Genomic DNA, 18,148 nt, shown 5'->3' on the forward strand with positions numbered 1-18,148 from the left:
TGGTAATGCAGACTGCAGGGTTAAATTACTAAATTTTAGAACTTCTACAAAGAGACTGAAGTAGGAGATGTCCAAAACTCGTCTTCATGAGTTCTCCATTGTGACCAGAAACATTTTGGAGTAAGTGCCTCCCATTGTTCTGCGTGGAACCCTGACTTCCCACCCTTGAAACAGACATCTCAAAGGAAATCCTGCTGTGCTTCATGTAACCTCCCCAAGAACTAAAAAGTGTATGTTATTAACAATTACAACTATATCTTAAACTACCCTGTGATTTACTATCCCAGTGATCAATAGTTAGCAGCCTACCACGGAGTTCATTCCCCCTTTACTTTCTAGGATTCCTCCCATTCTCCCCTGTGCCCTTGGTCTATCCCTGTACTTACCTGTTTTTGGCCACTAGGTGGCACTGTCCTTCAGTCTGCAGTTAGTATACATTCACAATACTGCAACTCTTCCCCTTAACCCGGCTCTGCCCTGTTTAAACCCTGTAATTTAAGATATTTTTGTTCCATTGCCCTGCTTCAGCTTCTAGCACCGAATAATCCTCCCTACATCAAATTTTTCTTACAATGTAACTATCCTGTACTTTCTCACCTCAGACCTGTTTTCTGCCTCACTGATAACTTTCTGCTGACTTTTTTCCTCCTTCTTGGCTCTACCCGCTCCGTTCGCCCTACGGGCTCACTCCGCTCCCCTACCCTATCCCCAAATCCCACCCACTCCAGTGCATCTACATTTATCTTACATTTTTCCACACCCCCAAATCCATTATCCAATAAATACACCTCCCTCCATCTCCCCTCCTCTTCCCATTATCCAATAACAACACTTCCCTCTAATCTCCTCCTCACTGCCCCTACCCCTCCATCTCCCCTCCTCTTCCCATCATCCAATAACAACACTTCCCTCTATTCTCTTCATTACCCCTCTGCCTCACACCTACACCATTTAATCTAAACACTCTATATCACACCATCTGTTCAAGTTCACACCCCCCTTTTTTTCTCTTTCTTACACTCTATCTCAAGTCTTATCTACTTCACTCCTCACAGCCATTCCTCCCTTACAACTTCTTACCTTTATAATACCAAATCCTAACATGCCCTTCTTAATCACCTCAACTCTCCAAGTTCACAGCTGCCTCCTCTTACTCCTAATCCCACTGTGTTATGCCACCTCATATTCCTCCAACCAACCTCCAGTTTTAACTACCTCTCAAACCTCTACACAAACCCTTCTGCACCCACTGTCTAATTCTTACTTCTACCTTATCTCACCCTTCCTACTTCAACCTAATCCTCTGCACCTATTCTTTCCAAAAATCTTCCACACTACATCTAAGTTACCTACCTCTAAGCCTATCCTAGACTAATGCAAATTCTTAAAACACAAATTCAAACTTGCAAAAATTACTTTTTTCAGCAATCTATTTTTAGCTGGAGACATCCATCCCAACCCTGGACCTCAGCCACTCATAATCAACAACAACCCTTCTCCTCCCTCTTCTACTCCTTCCCCCTACAATACTCTTAAATTCTTCACAATTAATGCCCAGAGTCTCAATAATAAAATACACCAATTCCAAGCATGGCTAAGCCACAACCAACCCGACATTATAGCCATCTCCGAAACCTGGCTCAAACCCCACATCTCTGATTCTGAAATCCTACCCCCTGGATTTCAAACTCTCAGATGTGACCGCTTAAATAGAAAAGGTGGTGGTACAGCTTTAATATACTCTAATTTTCTCACCTTAATTCCCCTTGCAAATCCTATTCCCCAATTCCCCAACACAGAATTAACAGCCGGTCTACTAAAAATAAATAATTACAAATGCATCTGTGTCATTGCCTTATACATCTCACCCGGTAACAACACCACTATCCTTGAAGATATACTCCTATGGGCCTCAACAGAAATACACTATGAAACTTGCATACTAGGTGATGTAAACATCGACTGGAATAAAATCAACAGCCCCTTACCTTCCCTATCCATTAACCTCTATAATTTTACTCAAATAATCCCCTCCATCACCAGACCCAATAAAACATATCCCCCAGGATCCATTCTTGACTGGATCTTAGTCACCCATCCTAACAAAATCACCAATTCTGGCACTATCGCTGAGACCATTAGTGACCACCTCCCAGCTTTTATTCACCGGGCAACCACCTCTACCCCTCATCAGCATCAATACATTCTTACATGCAACCTCAGCAAATCTGACCCCAAAACTTTCTCCAATATTTTCAAACAAATGAATTGGAACATTCTCAAAACCCTCCCACTTGACAAAACCATACACTATTTCAATACTACCTTCCTAGACACTCTAAACTCACTAGCCCCACTAAGACACAAAAGGATAAAAACTATTACAGCTTCCTGGCTATCTAAAGAAACAAAACAAACTATGCATCAGAGAGATAAATTCTGGAAGCTTTTCCAAAAGAATAAACTGCCTGAAACCCATCTCCAGTACACAAAGCTCCATAACCTTGCAAAAAAGCAAATCACCAATGACAAAAAAATCTTATTATATAAAGCTACAGTCCAACCATACCAAAAACCCAAAGCAATTCTGGAACTCTACAAACTCACTTCTTAACCCAGGCTCCAAAAATAACCCCTGTCCTGACCCAAGTAAATCCGACCTCGAATTAGCATCACAATTTAACTCATTTTTCATAGACTCTATATCTAACCTGACCAAGACTTTTCCCAACAATAACTCTTCCCACCAGCTTCCTAGTACTAAATTCCCCAATAACTCTCCACCTATGTTCGAGCTCAAACCTGTCCCCACTACTCTCATAAAAAGACTCCTATCCAAACTCAAACCCTACTCCAATGCACCCAACAACATTCCTTCTTCCTTACTTCAATCGGCTACTGATGGAATAGCATTCTCTATTAGCATCCTTATCAACAGATCCATAAAGGAATCCTACATCCCCAAACTTTGACGTTCCACCTTTATTCTGCCTCTCCACAAGGGAGGCCAAAACACAGACATCTCAAATTACCACCCCATTGCACTACTCTCATCCATCTCCAAAATACTGGAAAAATTTATTCATCTCCAACTCATGCCTTTTCTTACCCAAAACCAACTCTTTACCCATACTCAACATGGCTTCCGCCCTGGGCATAGCACTATGACTGCATTACTTTCCTTCCTAGAAACTGTCAATCAAGCCCGACACTCTGGACACTTAGTATCTACGGTACTCCTAAATCTCTCTAAAGGTTTTGATACTGTTTCCCACAAGCACCTTCTCTGTCATCTCTCAAACCTCAATCTCTCCCAAAACACTCTATCATGATTCGCTAGTTACCTGTCTGATAGGACTCAGGCTGTCAAATGGAATAAAGCTACCTCTCCTTTCTTACCAACCGCAACTGGCGTCCCTCAGGGCTCTATCCTCGGACCTATGCTATTTAACATCTTTATCAATAATTTCCACTCCGCTATTCCTAGCGCAAAAGTCATTCAATATGCTGATGACTCAACCTTAGTCTGCTCTGCCTCTAACCTCCTCGAATTGCTAACTAAAACCCAAATCGCCTTCTCAACTACTGAGACCTGGATGCACCAAAAGCACCTCTCTTTCAATGCAAACAAATGTAAAATAATCCTATTCCCTCCCTCAAAATCTTTTTCATATGACAAAAATTCCTTCCAATTTCTCAGCCTAACCAAGTCCCCCATCGAAGTGGTCCCCTTCTCCAAACTCCTAGGTGTTACAATAGATGAACACCTCAGGTTCGACATCCATATTCAACAAAACATAAAGAAAACCCACCAAAAGTTAGGGATGCTATATAGGAACAATCGCTTCCTCTCCTCCTCCACTACACATACCCTGGCCACTACTTAACTTCTGCCTTCCCTATTGTACAGAGCCCCTCTACTAACAAACCTCACATCTTCCATCACCTCTAAACTTGAAATCTGCTACAATAAAATCTCCAGATTTGCCACCAAAGCCAACAATTCTACCAATCACTGTCTCTCCCTCCAATCTCTGAAATGGCTAGAACTCCCAAACCACCTAGACTACCTCCAACTTACCACTGCACACAGACTCCTATTCTACCCAACAAAATGCCCAGCTCTGACAAACATCCTTGCACCATACACCCCTAATACAACCCTAAGATCAGAAAACCAAAACTTAATAATGATCCATAAACCTAAAAGACCTGCTGGACAACTTCTTCTTTCATACTTCCTAGGTAGGAAATGGAATTCTCTCCCATCAACACTAAGAGCCCTGCCTAACAGAGAAAACTTTAAATCACAGCTATTCACCTACCTGTTCTCCAAACGGAAATGTATGTGCTTTCACCCTACCTAATTTCTTTGTTAAGCTCTTGGCCCCAGCAGGTTTCCCCCCTGCATTGATAAACAATATAACTTACTATATCCATTAAAAGCTAATTCCCAAAGACATTAACTATGTAAATATTGTAAATAGCTTTGTACTCTATATGCATGACTGTATGTTAAATGACTCTGTACAAGGAAAGTTTTTCCACAATGCTTTGCTTTGAATTAATATTAGTAACTTGTTCTTAATTGTTACTGTTTTTAAACTTTTATCTGTATTCTTTGTCATAGAGCTTTTCTCCCCGGGCCTCCAATAAAAATGGGCTCTCTGAGCCCAGTGGACTTCCCCGGTAATCAAACTGGAAATAAATAAAATAAATAAGTGTTTTCCTATATGTTCAGGAGGAAATAGTTCTATGACTCTTTTTTGGAACACTTCTGGAAACAATTCTGGTTGAATGGGAAGATGAGGGGGGGTCCCGTGAAAGTGGGTGGGGGTACACTAACCATTGCCAGTCTACCCCCCCCCGAACTTACATTCAAAACCCATTTGTCTGATACTATCTGACACCAATCTGAGGTGTTGAGGGTCACAGTGTGTGAAAAAGAAAGATATATAGGGATACGTGGGGGAGGAAAGGTGACCAGATCCCTGGCATAGTCATTAGTAGCTGGTGCTTGGCCCTTTTTGGAAAAGATCCTAATTTTTTGGCTTTAGGATTGGTTCTCTCCTCATATTTCTTCTTAGGAATTTGCCTGTTATTAGGCAGTGGTCTTTGCTCGATTTATCCTTTGAAGGAGGTAGAGGGTTTGGAAGGGAAGAATTTGGGGACATGAAAAATTCTGGAGATTTTTTGCATAAATCTACCCTCTCAAACAATTGTTTGAGGACTTGCAAAGTAGCAGGCCCCTATAAAACCTCTGTATCTAGAGGGGAACTCAAAATTTCTGACTTTAACTCCTCTGAAAAGCTTTGGTTATACGCAAAGACATAACTTCTCAGGATTCTAGCTGAAGCAGTAACCCTGGAAACAGTATCAGTACAATCATATACATTTTTAAGGCATGCTTAGAAACTTAAGACAGGTTAGCCACAATTTGATTCACAGAAGACCTACGTTCAGTGGTCAGAGAAGTAGACAATCCTCCTAAACTACTGCCACATTTTGAAATAACTTCCACATGTAGCCCGGGTAATTCAGGATTCTGAAGCACAGAGTAGAAGAAAAAAATCACTTACTATAAGTCATCCATCTACCTTCCTTATTCCCAGGAAATGGGTTGAATGTGGATAGGAGTTTTCTAGATGTATCCAAGAAAAAGAACCAGTGCGGACACCATGTAGAGGAACATATAAAGGTTTTCTAGCAGTGAAAGCCATAGGAATAATGGCAGCTGGGTTTGGTCTAAGATGAGAATAAAAATACTCATTAGCTCTACCATCTCAGCATGGATAACCTTTCTATTTTGTTATCTCAAATCTATGTGTGTGGCTGTCAAGTTGGAGTATTTGCTTCTATTAGGAGGATAAAGTTTCAATATGTGAAAGATGTACATAGTTTTGTGTGTTATTATTAAGTTAATATGTGTTAGGGGGTATTGGGGGTGTGTCTGTTTTTGTTTCAGGGTTTTCAATAAAAAAAATAAGTTCTGTAAGGTGTGACATAGGCTAAAATGGCAATGACAAAAAACAACTGTATAAAGAACTAACTTGCCAAACAGTGCATACATGTAACACAAAAGCTGGAACTAGACATTTAACAAAGAAGCATGTATATACATAAAAGGTGGGAATAATACTTTTTCAAGAATATGATGGCTTTTATAATGTCTTTAAATGTTAACGGTCTCACAGATAAATAAAAAAAAATAAAAAGTAGTGAACTACATTAAATAATGTAGAGTACAAGTAGCTATGCACCAGGAGACACACCTGGCAATAACTGAACATGTACATTTGATAAAGAAATGATTTCAGGGTGGTTATTCAGTGGAATACCTGGGGCAAAGGTATTAATTGCAAAAGGAGTTCCAATAGTAATAGAAGAGAATTAAAAAAAAAGATAAAAATGGTAGATTTGTAGCACTAAGGGGCTACTGGCAAGGAAGGAGGATAACACTGGCATGTATTTAAATTCCACCAAAAACTGATATAATAGAACTTAAGAAAATTCTGGGAGAAATAATCAGCTTTAAGAAATTAATATTAGTTATAGGTGGGGACTGAAATTTGATTTGCAACAGTGGGGGGGGGGAGCAGAAGGATAACAATAGGTAGATTTTTAAAGGAATTTATGAAACTATTTGGCATGGAAGATGTAAATTCAGTACTAGAGGTTTGGAGTGAATTTACATATTCTTCAAGATACAAAAACTGGGCTAAGCTAGACAGAATTTACATTTCTCAGGAACATGTGCATTTAATTGAAGGTCTTGATATGCACTGAATAACTATTTCAGATCATGTGCCAATAATAACTAAAATAAAAACACAGGGTAATGAAATAAAAATGAGACACCGTTGCTTTCCCACCTACCTGTTGAAAAGAGAGGAATTTAAGGAATGGATAGTGGAAATTATTCTGGAGCTATTAGAGAAGACAGAAATTTCTTCTGAAAATATAGCTAGGGAGTGGGATACAATTAAAGTTGAGTTTAAAAATAGGGTGGAAATAAAAGAAAGGGAACTATGGTTAAGTAGCAAGAATTATTTAGAGGGACTGACAAATGTTGAAGTGTTACAAAATAGGAGGAATCTTGCAGAACAAGAAGAGGAGCAACTGTAGAATGCTAAACAGAAAACAAGGGATTACCTCGATAATAAGCATGAGTTTAGAAAGACTGCAGTTAAGCAATTGGTTTCTGATAATACCTCCAGAGCACAAAAACTTTTAGCACAACGACCCTGGCAACAGAATGTAGAAAGGGCTGTCACCAAACTTAGGGAGCCTATAACAAGGAAGATAACAAGGGTTCCTTGGAAATTCTATGATAATCTGTATAAAGCAGAGAAATATGGAAATCAAGAAAAGGTACAAATGGAAATGTTTATGGCAGAATTAAATATGCCAAGGTTAGAGGTGCAGGAGGCTCAATTACTTACATAATAAAAAGAGGTGAGATAAAAATTGTGATGTATAACTAATCTATAGGAAAGTCCCCAGGAATAGATGGTACTCCTATGGAAGTATGGAAGCAAAGAGGGAAAAAATAATAAAGATCTAGAAGGTTTTATTTAATAGTGTTTTAACAGGAGGAGAAGTACCAACATCCTGGAAGAAAGTGGTGGTAGCTGTAATATCTAATGAGGGTAAAGATCCATCAGATGGAATCAGACGGAGCTTCATGCAGGCTCACTTCAATACTAAACCATGATTATAAAGTGTTTATGTCTATAATGGATAAAAGAATGACAAAAGTGATGCCAAAATTGATAGATATGGATGAATATGGTTTTGGGGAGCAGAGGTCAACATTTGGCAACATTAACAGAACACTAATGATCCAGAGGGAAGCAGAATGTAAGAAAACACCACTGTTGTTGGTAGGTCTTGATGCAGAGAAAGCATTTGACATAGTAAGATGGGATTTTAGGAGTACAGCAATGGAAGCATTTGCATTCCCCTGATACAATTGTAAGGTTGATTAGGAGGACCTATGAGGGATCAAAGGCAAAAATTAAAGTGGGTGGAGTTCTCTCTGATAATTTGTTTAAGCAGAGGAAGTGTGTCCTCTCTCCCTTTTGTTACTGCATTATATTAAGAACCATTGGCAAAGAAAATAAGGGACTCAGAAATTCAAGAATATAACTGGTATGGTAGTCAAGAAAAGCTCGCTGTATTTGATGATGATATTATTTTATACTTGACAAAACTAGAAAGGGACATTACAATGCTTTGGAACACTTTAAAACAGTTTCTAATCTTTTTGGGATGAAAAATTAAAGAAAATAAAACAAAAGCAATAGCCGTAAATTATGTACCCACACACACACATCGCTACAGCAATTTCCATATTTATGGGGACATGATAAAATGAAGTATTTAGGAATATGGATTAAAAGTGATGCTGTTGTAGCAGCTAAGGATATGTGAAAAGAGACTAAACAAAAGATAATACAAAAACTGAGAAAATGGAAGTTCTGTTATATGGATATCGATAGTAAGATACAAGAAGTTAAAATGTTTTAGCCTTATACACAGGTCAGGTATATTTTTATCAACCATAGGAGAAGTTGTGGATAGTAGTTAATAAAGAGTTGAAGGATTTTATCTGAGAGGGGAAGATGGCAAGCGTCAAGTGGGATAAGCTTATCCTTTCAACAGAACAAGACAGACTGGGATTACCCGATTTGAAGGGGCATTTCAGAGCAACAGAGTTGAGGCATCTGTACATAGCACAACCAGAAAACTATAATTCAAAGTGGAAAGAGATGATGATGAAACGGGGGAAGCTCAACAAACAAGGAGAGACTGGGATTTTGGATGCAAACCTTTAAGACAAATAACAATAATCATACAGAATATTACATTCATAAAGTAGCAGAAATTTTTCTAAGAACTAAGCCAACATGGTAATGGAGAAAGGAGATTCTGACAATAGGGATGACTAGAAAGAGATGATGATGAAACAGGGGGGAAGCTCAAGAAACACGAAAAAAAATTGAATTTTGGATGCAGACCTTTAAGACAACAATAATCATACAGAATATTATATTCATAACGTAGCAGAAATTTAAGAAATAAGCCAACATGGTCATGGAGAAAGGAGATTCTGACAATAGGGGTGACTTCAATGAGTTATACAGACAACAGGCAAGAGGGGGCTGGAATTTATTGGAGAAAACTGGCAAAGGAACCAAGGTATTGGGAGCAAATAATTAGAGAGGAAAAGGCAATAGAATGGGAAGATGCCAATAATTTATTTTGATTGCAGGTTAGAGATTGCCTTCCCTATCAAGAATTTATATCAGAGTATAGGCAAAGAGAAATAAATGGTGGGTCCTAAACGAAAGGCCAGCATTGGTAGAGTTTTTAGTAGAATCTAGAACAGAAAGTTACCATTAAAAAGGGAATAATTTGTAGAGCATATAAAATATTGCATAATAATTATAAGACTCAATCAAAGGATTGGATAAGCAATTTACAAAGAAACAATGGGGGGATAAGATTCCCTGCAGACTGCTCTGTCAGAAATACTGGGTGAGAAAAGTGGTGTAACTAAGGAAATTATTTTTTGAGCTATGATACAGAATCTAAATTGCCTAGAAATATTAAGGCCTTGCTGAGTCTAATTATGGTAGCTGTCATAAAAGCAATTACTAGAAAATGGAGCTCAAAGTCTAAACCACGTTTACTAGAAGTAATGAAGATAGTAACAGAGATAAAACAACTGGAATTGAAATCTTCAGAAAAAGGTAGGAGCAAATTTTGTAGGAAAAATTGGAATTGTGGGATCAATACAAGCAGAGGAGGCATGAGGTTTAAAAGAAGTCAGGATTTGAATGAGCTCTGTAATGATTGACTGACAATGACAGGATATATTATAAGTGATGTATAATTTTGCAGCTACAGTTGTGTCGGCATGGTTTGTAATGTATAATGTTTGCAAATGAAACTTGTGTCGTTATGGTTTATTTTCATTTATATAAATGTAAGATTGCCTATGTCAAACATGATAATTTAATAAACATGTTTCTTGTTAAAAAATATTCATTAGCTTGTGAAACTCTATATAATATAGTGTGTCTGCTTTCTCAGAAACTGATGCAAGAGAATCGGGAGCATTACAGCACGTTTAAAGGAATCCTCCAATGCTGGCAAAAAAGGAGGAATGGGTGCAATATTAGTGGCTTTTTGTTCAAGTAAATCAAAATATCTGCCCATCTCAGGGGGGGAAAACCAAACTCAGGGGTAATCTCTATTTGTTCAAATAAAATTCATCCCTTAGTCTGGGAATACTCTCAGTAAATGATAAAACCTCCATCTGTATAACTTCAGCTTCATTATCAAGATATTCAGAGTTTTGGACTATGGAACCCTCCAAGGTCATACCTTGTCTCTGTCCATATCTGAATCATAAGAAAAGACATACATTTCCTTGGAAGTAGGAGTACAAACATCAGAAGGAGTGTATGTTAGCCAGAATTGACTGCCTCCAGTAAACTCCTGGCTAAAGTAAGAGAATTATTTTTACAAACAGGAACCATTTCCTTGTTTTCTGTATGATTAACGTTTTTGTTTCTTTTTGCTAGGTGCATCCAGAAAGGAAGAATAGCTAGAGGAATGCATATCATCCCGAGCAAGAGGTCCATTTCTCCCAAGAACCTTGAGAAGACCCTCCTGAGGTGTTTCCCCATATCCAAAATGGATAGTTCTCCCATGCCCAAGCAGAACACCTGAACAGCTGAACAGGAAGTGTCTGACCCCTGGTCCATAGTGATCAGCAAGGCTACATCAGAAGGATTCAAGGAAACAGCTAAGTGGTCTGAGGAACCAGAAGTGGCCATTACAGGGTCACCCACTGTCAACTAAGGCATTAGAGGAGCCCACAATGAAGCAAGGACTCTTGTTTTAACTCTTTTTTCCTTTTATTTATGCTGGGAGAAGGACCAGCAGGACTGGGGTAAGTGTCCATGCTGTTGCCAGTGAAATAGCCTAATTTCTGGTAAAGTATGCTTGTAGGAGTGGTTGGAAGGCAGGTTGTCTCTTGGTATATTCAATCAGCATACAACTTTTAGAAAAGGAATTAAATTCTAACAAGAGGAGAACACACATTTCTCGTGTCAAAATTAAGCCAGTTCACAAAAAGGTAACTGCTCTGTAAAACCCACTTAAAACATATAAATAACAAGTGAACACAGACATTCACATAAAAGTATGTTTATTCCCCATGAAAAATAATTTCTGACATTCCCAAAATCCCTAAAATACATGTAAATAAATGTAAAACAAGCCTTAAGGTATTACTTGACAGTCTACGCCTAGAAATCAATCCCTAAAGAGACAATAACTGTAATCAAGGAATGTCTACTGACATGCCTGAAAAGACAGCATTCTTAAAGACATACACCATAATTGTCTCCAGAAACACATGTAAACACTCAAAATTTTTATAAAATTATATAAATATGTATGAATCTTCTTCTTATTCTTCTTTCGACTTTTCCCGGTTAGGGGTCACCACAGCAAATCACCTGTTTCCATTTCTTCCTGTCCTCTGCATCTCACTCTGTCACACCAACCACCTGCATGTCCTCTCTAACCACATCCATAAACCTTATCTTAGGCCTTCCTCTTTTCCTCTTACCTGGCAGCTTCATCCTTAGCATCCTTTTCCCAATATACCCAGCATCCCTCCTCAACACATGTCCAAACCAACGCAATCTCGACTCTCTGGCTTTGTCTCCAAACTGTCCAACCTGGGCTGACCCTCTAATATACTTATTCCTAATCCTGTCTACCCTCGACACACCCAGTGCAAATCTTAACATCTTTAGCTCTGCCACATCCAGCTCTGACTCCTGCCTTTTTGTCAGTGCCACTGTCTCCAACCCATATAACCTAGCTGGTCTCACTACCCTTTTGTAGACCTTCCCTTTCACTCTTACTGGTACTCATCTCTCACAAATCACTCCTGACACTCTAAATATGTATGAATGGGGTCCCCAAAATGGGTCTTATCTGTCAGGCAGGAAGCCTTGGCCAACTGCTGCTCCATAGAAGCCTTAGAGATGCATCAACAGGACGGCAAAAAAGTACTGAAGCTTTCTAGTCACTACAGCTGCTTATATACTTTCCTCCAAAAAGGGCTTAGATAAAGGCAGCCTGAGTGACTGTGTGGGAGGTGTCTACAGCTTTGGGAACCTGGCCCAGGTGCTGCATTGTTGGCAGAATACAGCATACTGTAACAGTGAGAATGATGAACATTAAATGTTGCTTGTGGAAGTCCTTAGTTGCCATTTGCCTTTGACAAATAAATTTGTTAACTGATTTGCTGCAAGAAATAAAATCTTCACTTAAGCTAGGATGCAATAAAACAGTACAGTGCCCCCCCCCCCCCCCACACACACACACACAGGATCATAGCTGGTCATAGCATGCAATATTGCCAATTCCAAACAGTTTCAAAAGTCATCATTTTCTGTCATTCTGCATAATTCTGTGTAAAATTCTTTCTTCTTCTAGAAGGGTTTGTAGCCTGCAAAAAAATATTTTTTTAGTGCAGACAGTACATAGATTAACACCTTTAGGTGCCACTAGGCTTGCAAGATTGCCCCTTGCACACAGTATTGAAAGTCGTCAGTTTTCTTGTCATTCTGCATAAAATTATCTTTCTTCTGCTAGAAAGATTTGCAACCTGAAAAACTATTTTTAGGGTGGACAGTATATATTCTGACAACTTTGGGTGCCACTAAGTTAGCTGCTTAAACCATATGTACGACTTAGCATGCAGCCAGTGCTACTGTAAAGGACACTCCATGTGTTAATGTGCTAATGGGTGGTGCAGTAGTTAATGTTGTCGCCTCACAGCGAAAGGTTCTCTCGTTCGATTCTCAGCTCGGGTGCCTTCTGTGCAGAATCTGCATGTCCTCCCTGCATTTGCGTGGGTTTCCTCCAGGTGATCTATTTTCCTCCCACATTCCAAAGACATGTGTCTGGAGCATTTCTCCCAAGGCCTCCACTAAAAACAGGCTCTGTCCTAGTCAGACTTTCCCGGTCAACAAATGTTGAATAAATAAATACTTCAGTCTTGTTGAACCCATTATATATTGATTTGTATGGCTTTTTTACTCATGAGAAGCGTGTCTTTGAAAAAGTAAGCATTTAAGCCTATTGCTACTGTTCCTTTCTGTGAAGAGTGACCCATACCAACAATCCAGCCTACTAATCTAAATAAAAATAATATAGCGTATCTCCTTTCAGTCATACATCCAACTGTTTTCCTTTCCATATGTAATCGAAGCATTTATAGCTGGTGACTGTTATGTTACTTTTTTTCTATAATTGCATTGTAACACTTACGCAGCAGTTGGTTGATGAAAATGATCGTTTCTGATACTCAGAAACACACTTGACTCAGGTGGAGTAGCCATCCTTTTTTAAAACCACCTTGCTCTCTCACCCTCATGGTTTGTCTAAATTGCATTTCCCTCTACAGATACTAACTTCTAATCTGAAACTAAATAAACATACAGATCTATGTATCATTACCCTGTATAGCCCTCCAGGTAAAATAACCCTATCCTGGAAGACATCCTTAACTGGATATCATATTCCATATCCTATGAAACCTCAGTCCTTGGTGATGTCAACATTGACTGGCAACACCTTCCAAAAGACTATCTTTTGAGCAGCATCAACTTATATAGATTTATACAATTTATAACCTTCTATACTAACCACAACAAAACCTCAATTCTGGCTCCATTCTTGACTGGATTCTAGTTTTGAATCCTAAACAATACAGCTTTCCCAGAACCCTTGCACACTCATTCAGTGACCACTGTCCCATCTATGTTCAGGTATTAATAACTACAACACCAAAGACCAACTTCTTAAGAAATGCTAGAACCTTGACAACTTTAAACCTGATCTTTTCAACAATGTTCTTCAATCCCTTAACTAGTCCAGTCCTTACATTTACCTCTGGATAACACTGTGCTTAACTTCAATTCACTGTTTCTCAATACTTTGAATATAATTTCCCTCGACAGAAGAAAATGCGTTTAATCCACCCAGACTATCTGGCTATCTCACATTGGTCACACACTAGTGCACAGCAGAGACACAGCTTGGTGTAACTGACAAAGAACCAAATCTTTGGCCCACCTTCAGACTTATAAGCATCTCCATAACCTTGCTGAAACTCAAGTCGCTGCTCCTTTAGAAACAAATAAACCATAAAAAAATCCTCCAAGAAATGTTGGTCCTCTGTTCCTGCCCAGCTAGCTCTCCCATAGAAACTTCAAATAAATTGAACTCCCATTTTATGACTTTATTGCTACCATAACACAAAATCCCATCCAAACTCATGATAGCCCTGATGAGGTTCCCACTTCAAATAAACTTCTTTTCTTCTTAAAAAAACTGTCTATCTCACAAAAAACACCTACTCTGTAAGCTCAAGTCCTGCTCACACCCTATTGACAGTCTAACTACAGAATATCTAAAGCTTGCAGCTATTCCTTTGCTTATCCATATTGATCAACAGATCCGTTCAAGAATCACATGTCCCTTCTCTATGGAAAAAATCATCACACCTTTTCATAAAAGTGGCAACTCATCTGAAACAACAGCTTTAGGCCCATCATTACCTTCTCCCCCCTCTCTAAACATCTAGAAAAGTACATACATCAGCAAATAGTACAATACTTTCTTCAAGATCTACTAACCTTTACCCAATACAGTTTTCGCCCATACCATAGCACAAATGCCCTGGTTGCTTTCTTAGACAACACCATCAAAGTTAGAGATAATAATAACTTGGTCTCTTCCCTATGTTTAGATCTCTCCAAAGCCTTTGACATAGTCTTTCACTCCAATTTACTCTCTAAAATGTCTGCACTTAGTCTAACACAACACTCTGCTACTTCGCTGGTTCTCATCTGCAACAATCTGTAAAATGTCTCTCTACATACTCCTCTTTACTCCTGGTTAATACCAGTGTGCTCCAATTCTCTGTCCTTTGACCTCTACTCCTTAACATCTTTATTAACAACTTACATACATCCTCCCTATAGGCTTCTCTCACCAAATATGCACTCCACCATCATCTGTGCATCAGACACTCTTCCCTATTTACCGTCTGTTACTCAAAATGCTTTCAACTCCACTGAACATTGTCTCTGTGAAAACCAACTCTTCCTAAATCCCAACAAAACCAAGCTATTCATATTTCCCTCCAAATTAACTCCTCTCAAGAACAGCTTCAAAATAACTTCTTTCAATAACAAATACAGAAGTCTTATCTCATACCAAGTTACTAGGCATCATAATTGATGATCAACTGAAATTCGATCTTCCTTTACAAAACTGCATAAAAAAACACATCAAAAACTCAGTATGCTCTATAGATACAAAGAAATCCTCACCACTGGCAAACACATACCTTCTATGTTTTGTATTGTATGCCTCACTAATTCTTACCAGTATTCAAATCTCCCTCATTACAAAACTAGAACTATGTTAAATCAAGGTAGCTAGATTTGCAACAATCTGTCATATAAAAGTCATCAGTGCTCTGCTCTGAAAATATTAAATTGGCCTGAGTTGCCCAATTACCTCAACTACACTCAACTTTTACTTGCCCACAAAATGATATAAAATCCTTTCCACTGTCCATCCATCAGTAACATTCTCAAACAGTACCTTCTTAACCATACACTTTGCTCATCTGGGCCACAGCTTCTTAAACCCATAAACCTAAAAAAAGAACAACACAGGATATAGTTTATGTTCCTGCATAGTAGCCAAAATCTGGAACAAGATTTCTATGGACATTAGATCAACACCTATAAGTCCAATTTTTAAGCAAACCCTAAAAGAATACATTCTTAACTTCACGCTCTGTACTTGCCTTTCCCCAGGTTAAACGTGACCCTTTTATTTTCCCCTTCCTATAGTCTTTCTCTTACACTCTCTCTCCCTCTGCCCTTTCTCTTACTTCTTCCTACCTGCAATCTACTATACACTTACTATCTAGCTTAACTGCTCTTAGTGCCTACCCTTATTTCTTTTCATTTCCTTCTATATCATCATTAAATCTTGTTTTATCCTGTTCTTCTCCACCTTCCTTTGACCTTCTTAGCCTATAATAGTCTTCTTACTGTCATGTTTTCTGTTCCTGCACCTTACTACTTTTTCTTTCTCTATAGTATTCAAATATACTTAGATACAGTTATATATGTTTCTGTATGTCTTTTGCCTGTATCTGATGTAATCACGATTTTTTTCTTCTACTGATCTCATTTGTATATTTACTGTAACTTGTATGTTTCTAAGATCATATGTATACAATTTGTATTATGTCTTTTGGAGTTTTCCTTCCCAGGCCTCCACTGAAAATGGAATGTATGCCCAGTTGGACTTTCTTGAATATCAAATGAAGAATAAATAATTAAAAAAAAAATAAAACAAAAACAAAACAAAGAAATCAACTTGAAAGCAAATATGGAAAAATTAAGCTAAATAATTTAATGAGGCTGTTATACGGCAAACATGGATAATTAAGTAGACTTTTGAAATGGTATTAACTGAAAAGAAAGTATAATATTATAAGATATACAAGAGTTTTATTCCACCTACCTCAGTACCTAATCAAGTAATAGACTTGTATTGGCTTCCTGCAGAGAATGTACTACTACTTAGAAAATGCTGACTTGAGAAAGGAATACATAAGTTGGATAAACTCAAATGCTATGATTTTCTGTTACAATAACTATTCTCGAAGAAGATCACGTGATAGTTAACTTCTGAACAGATACTCAAAGGAGAGACATTAGTACCTTAACAATACATTTACATTACAAACATGATTAGTAAAAATACATCAAAATGTTTAAAATAATATTCCATATACAAGTAATATGTTTTTCATATTTTAAAACCCTGCATGTTCTCCCTAAAAAGTGTTTCCAAATTAGCTTTCCACAAACAGCATCCTCCCTTTTTTCACAAATATGCAAACATGTTACAATATGCTGTCTCATTTGCTAACAACACTGATTTTCTTATCATATAGCATTTAATCAATTTAACTTGTACTCACATTAGTAACAGGTAATCCAAACAGTCTCTCCCTGTTATTATAGAGTAAGGCCAGCTGCTGCGACTCCTTAAGTTGCTTTCTGACTCTCCTCACCTCATTTGCAATTTCATGGGCACGACTGATGTCGGTGTGGGCAGAAAAGCCAGCCACTACCAACTGAAAAATAGATTATTTTTTTAGTTTCAGATGCATCTTCATTCATCCATTCCTTAAAAATCTACAAATGCTAAATGACTTAATTCACAACAATGCTGGTCTCCTTAGTGAAAGCGTTTTACTGTGAGGCTTAATATGTAGTTAAGCACAACAGAAATCTTTTAATAATTATATTCTTCAATATATGGAGTATGCTAATGATTACAGACTAGAAACTACAGTCAGATATGAATGAAAGATTTTTGTGCCATCTTTAACAACTGTCTATTGATGATAAAAAGAAGTTATGTACCTACCATAACGTTCCATGTTAGTTGTCTTCATCTCGCCTTCCTTCGTGCTGTTTGGGTTCGGAGCCGGTCCTCGGCTCTGACTCGGCCATCTTCTATAGCTCGAGAGCTGTTTATTGGCTCGAGGCTACCCCTTATCCCAGAATTCCCAGCATCAGCTACCCAAATCCTGTTTGTGATAGTGCACACTACACATAAGTAGAGTAACCAGTTACCTAAAAACTGGTTGTCCAATACACCTAAACAAGGAAAGAGTCATAAATTACCTGGCATGTGAAGTAATAAAAGATACTCAGCCAGTAAAAAAAAGGAACTCCTCTCAATCCTCTAGGAAGGGGGAAGTAGGGAGGGACGAAAGAAGGAAGGAGAGATGAAGACAACTAACATGGAATGTTATGGTAGGTGCATAATTTCTTTCTTGCTGTTTGGGACAGCGTCCCTAGCACCTAAAATCCTGGGTGGCTCATTGGAACAGACTCTTCAGAACAGTAAAACCAAAGGAAGCTCTGCTCCAGGAGACCATATCCACTTTGTAATGAGAGATAAAAGTATGAGGGTTTGCCCAAGTGGCAGCTGCACAGATTGAGTCTATGGG

The 18,148-nt window shown here is 38.3% G+C and overlaps 1 protein-coding gene across 1 annotated transcript in view; it reads right to left on the minus strand.

The window, feature by feature from the left end:
• The window catches only part of DNAH1 (dynein axonemal heavy chain 1), a 5,225,710-nt gene that overhangs the window by 3,735,169 nt on the left and 1,472,393 nt on the right, over positions 1 to 18,148 (minus strand). Inside the window, exon 18 of the mRNA XM_044076389.1 lies at positions 17,108 to 17,263. Within this exon, the coding sequence (XP_043932324.1) occupies positions 17,108 to 17,263 (156 nt within the window). The remainder of the gene's footprint in view (positions 1 to 17,107; positions 17,264 to 18,148) is intronic.

Source organism: Protopterus annectens, chromosome 7.part0 (assembly GCF_019279795.1).
Source record: "Protopterus annectens isolate FY-2018-M chromosome 7.part0, PAN1.0, whole genome shotgun sequence".
NCBI classification, from domain to species: domain Eukaryota; kingdom Metazoa; phylum Chordata; order Ceratodontiformes; family Protopteridae; genus Protopterus; species Protopterus annectens.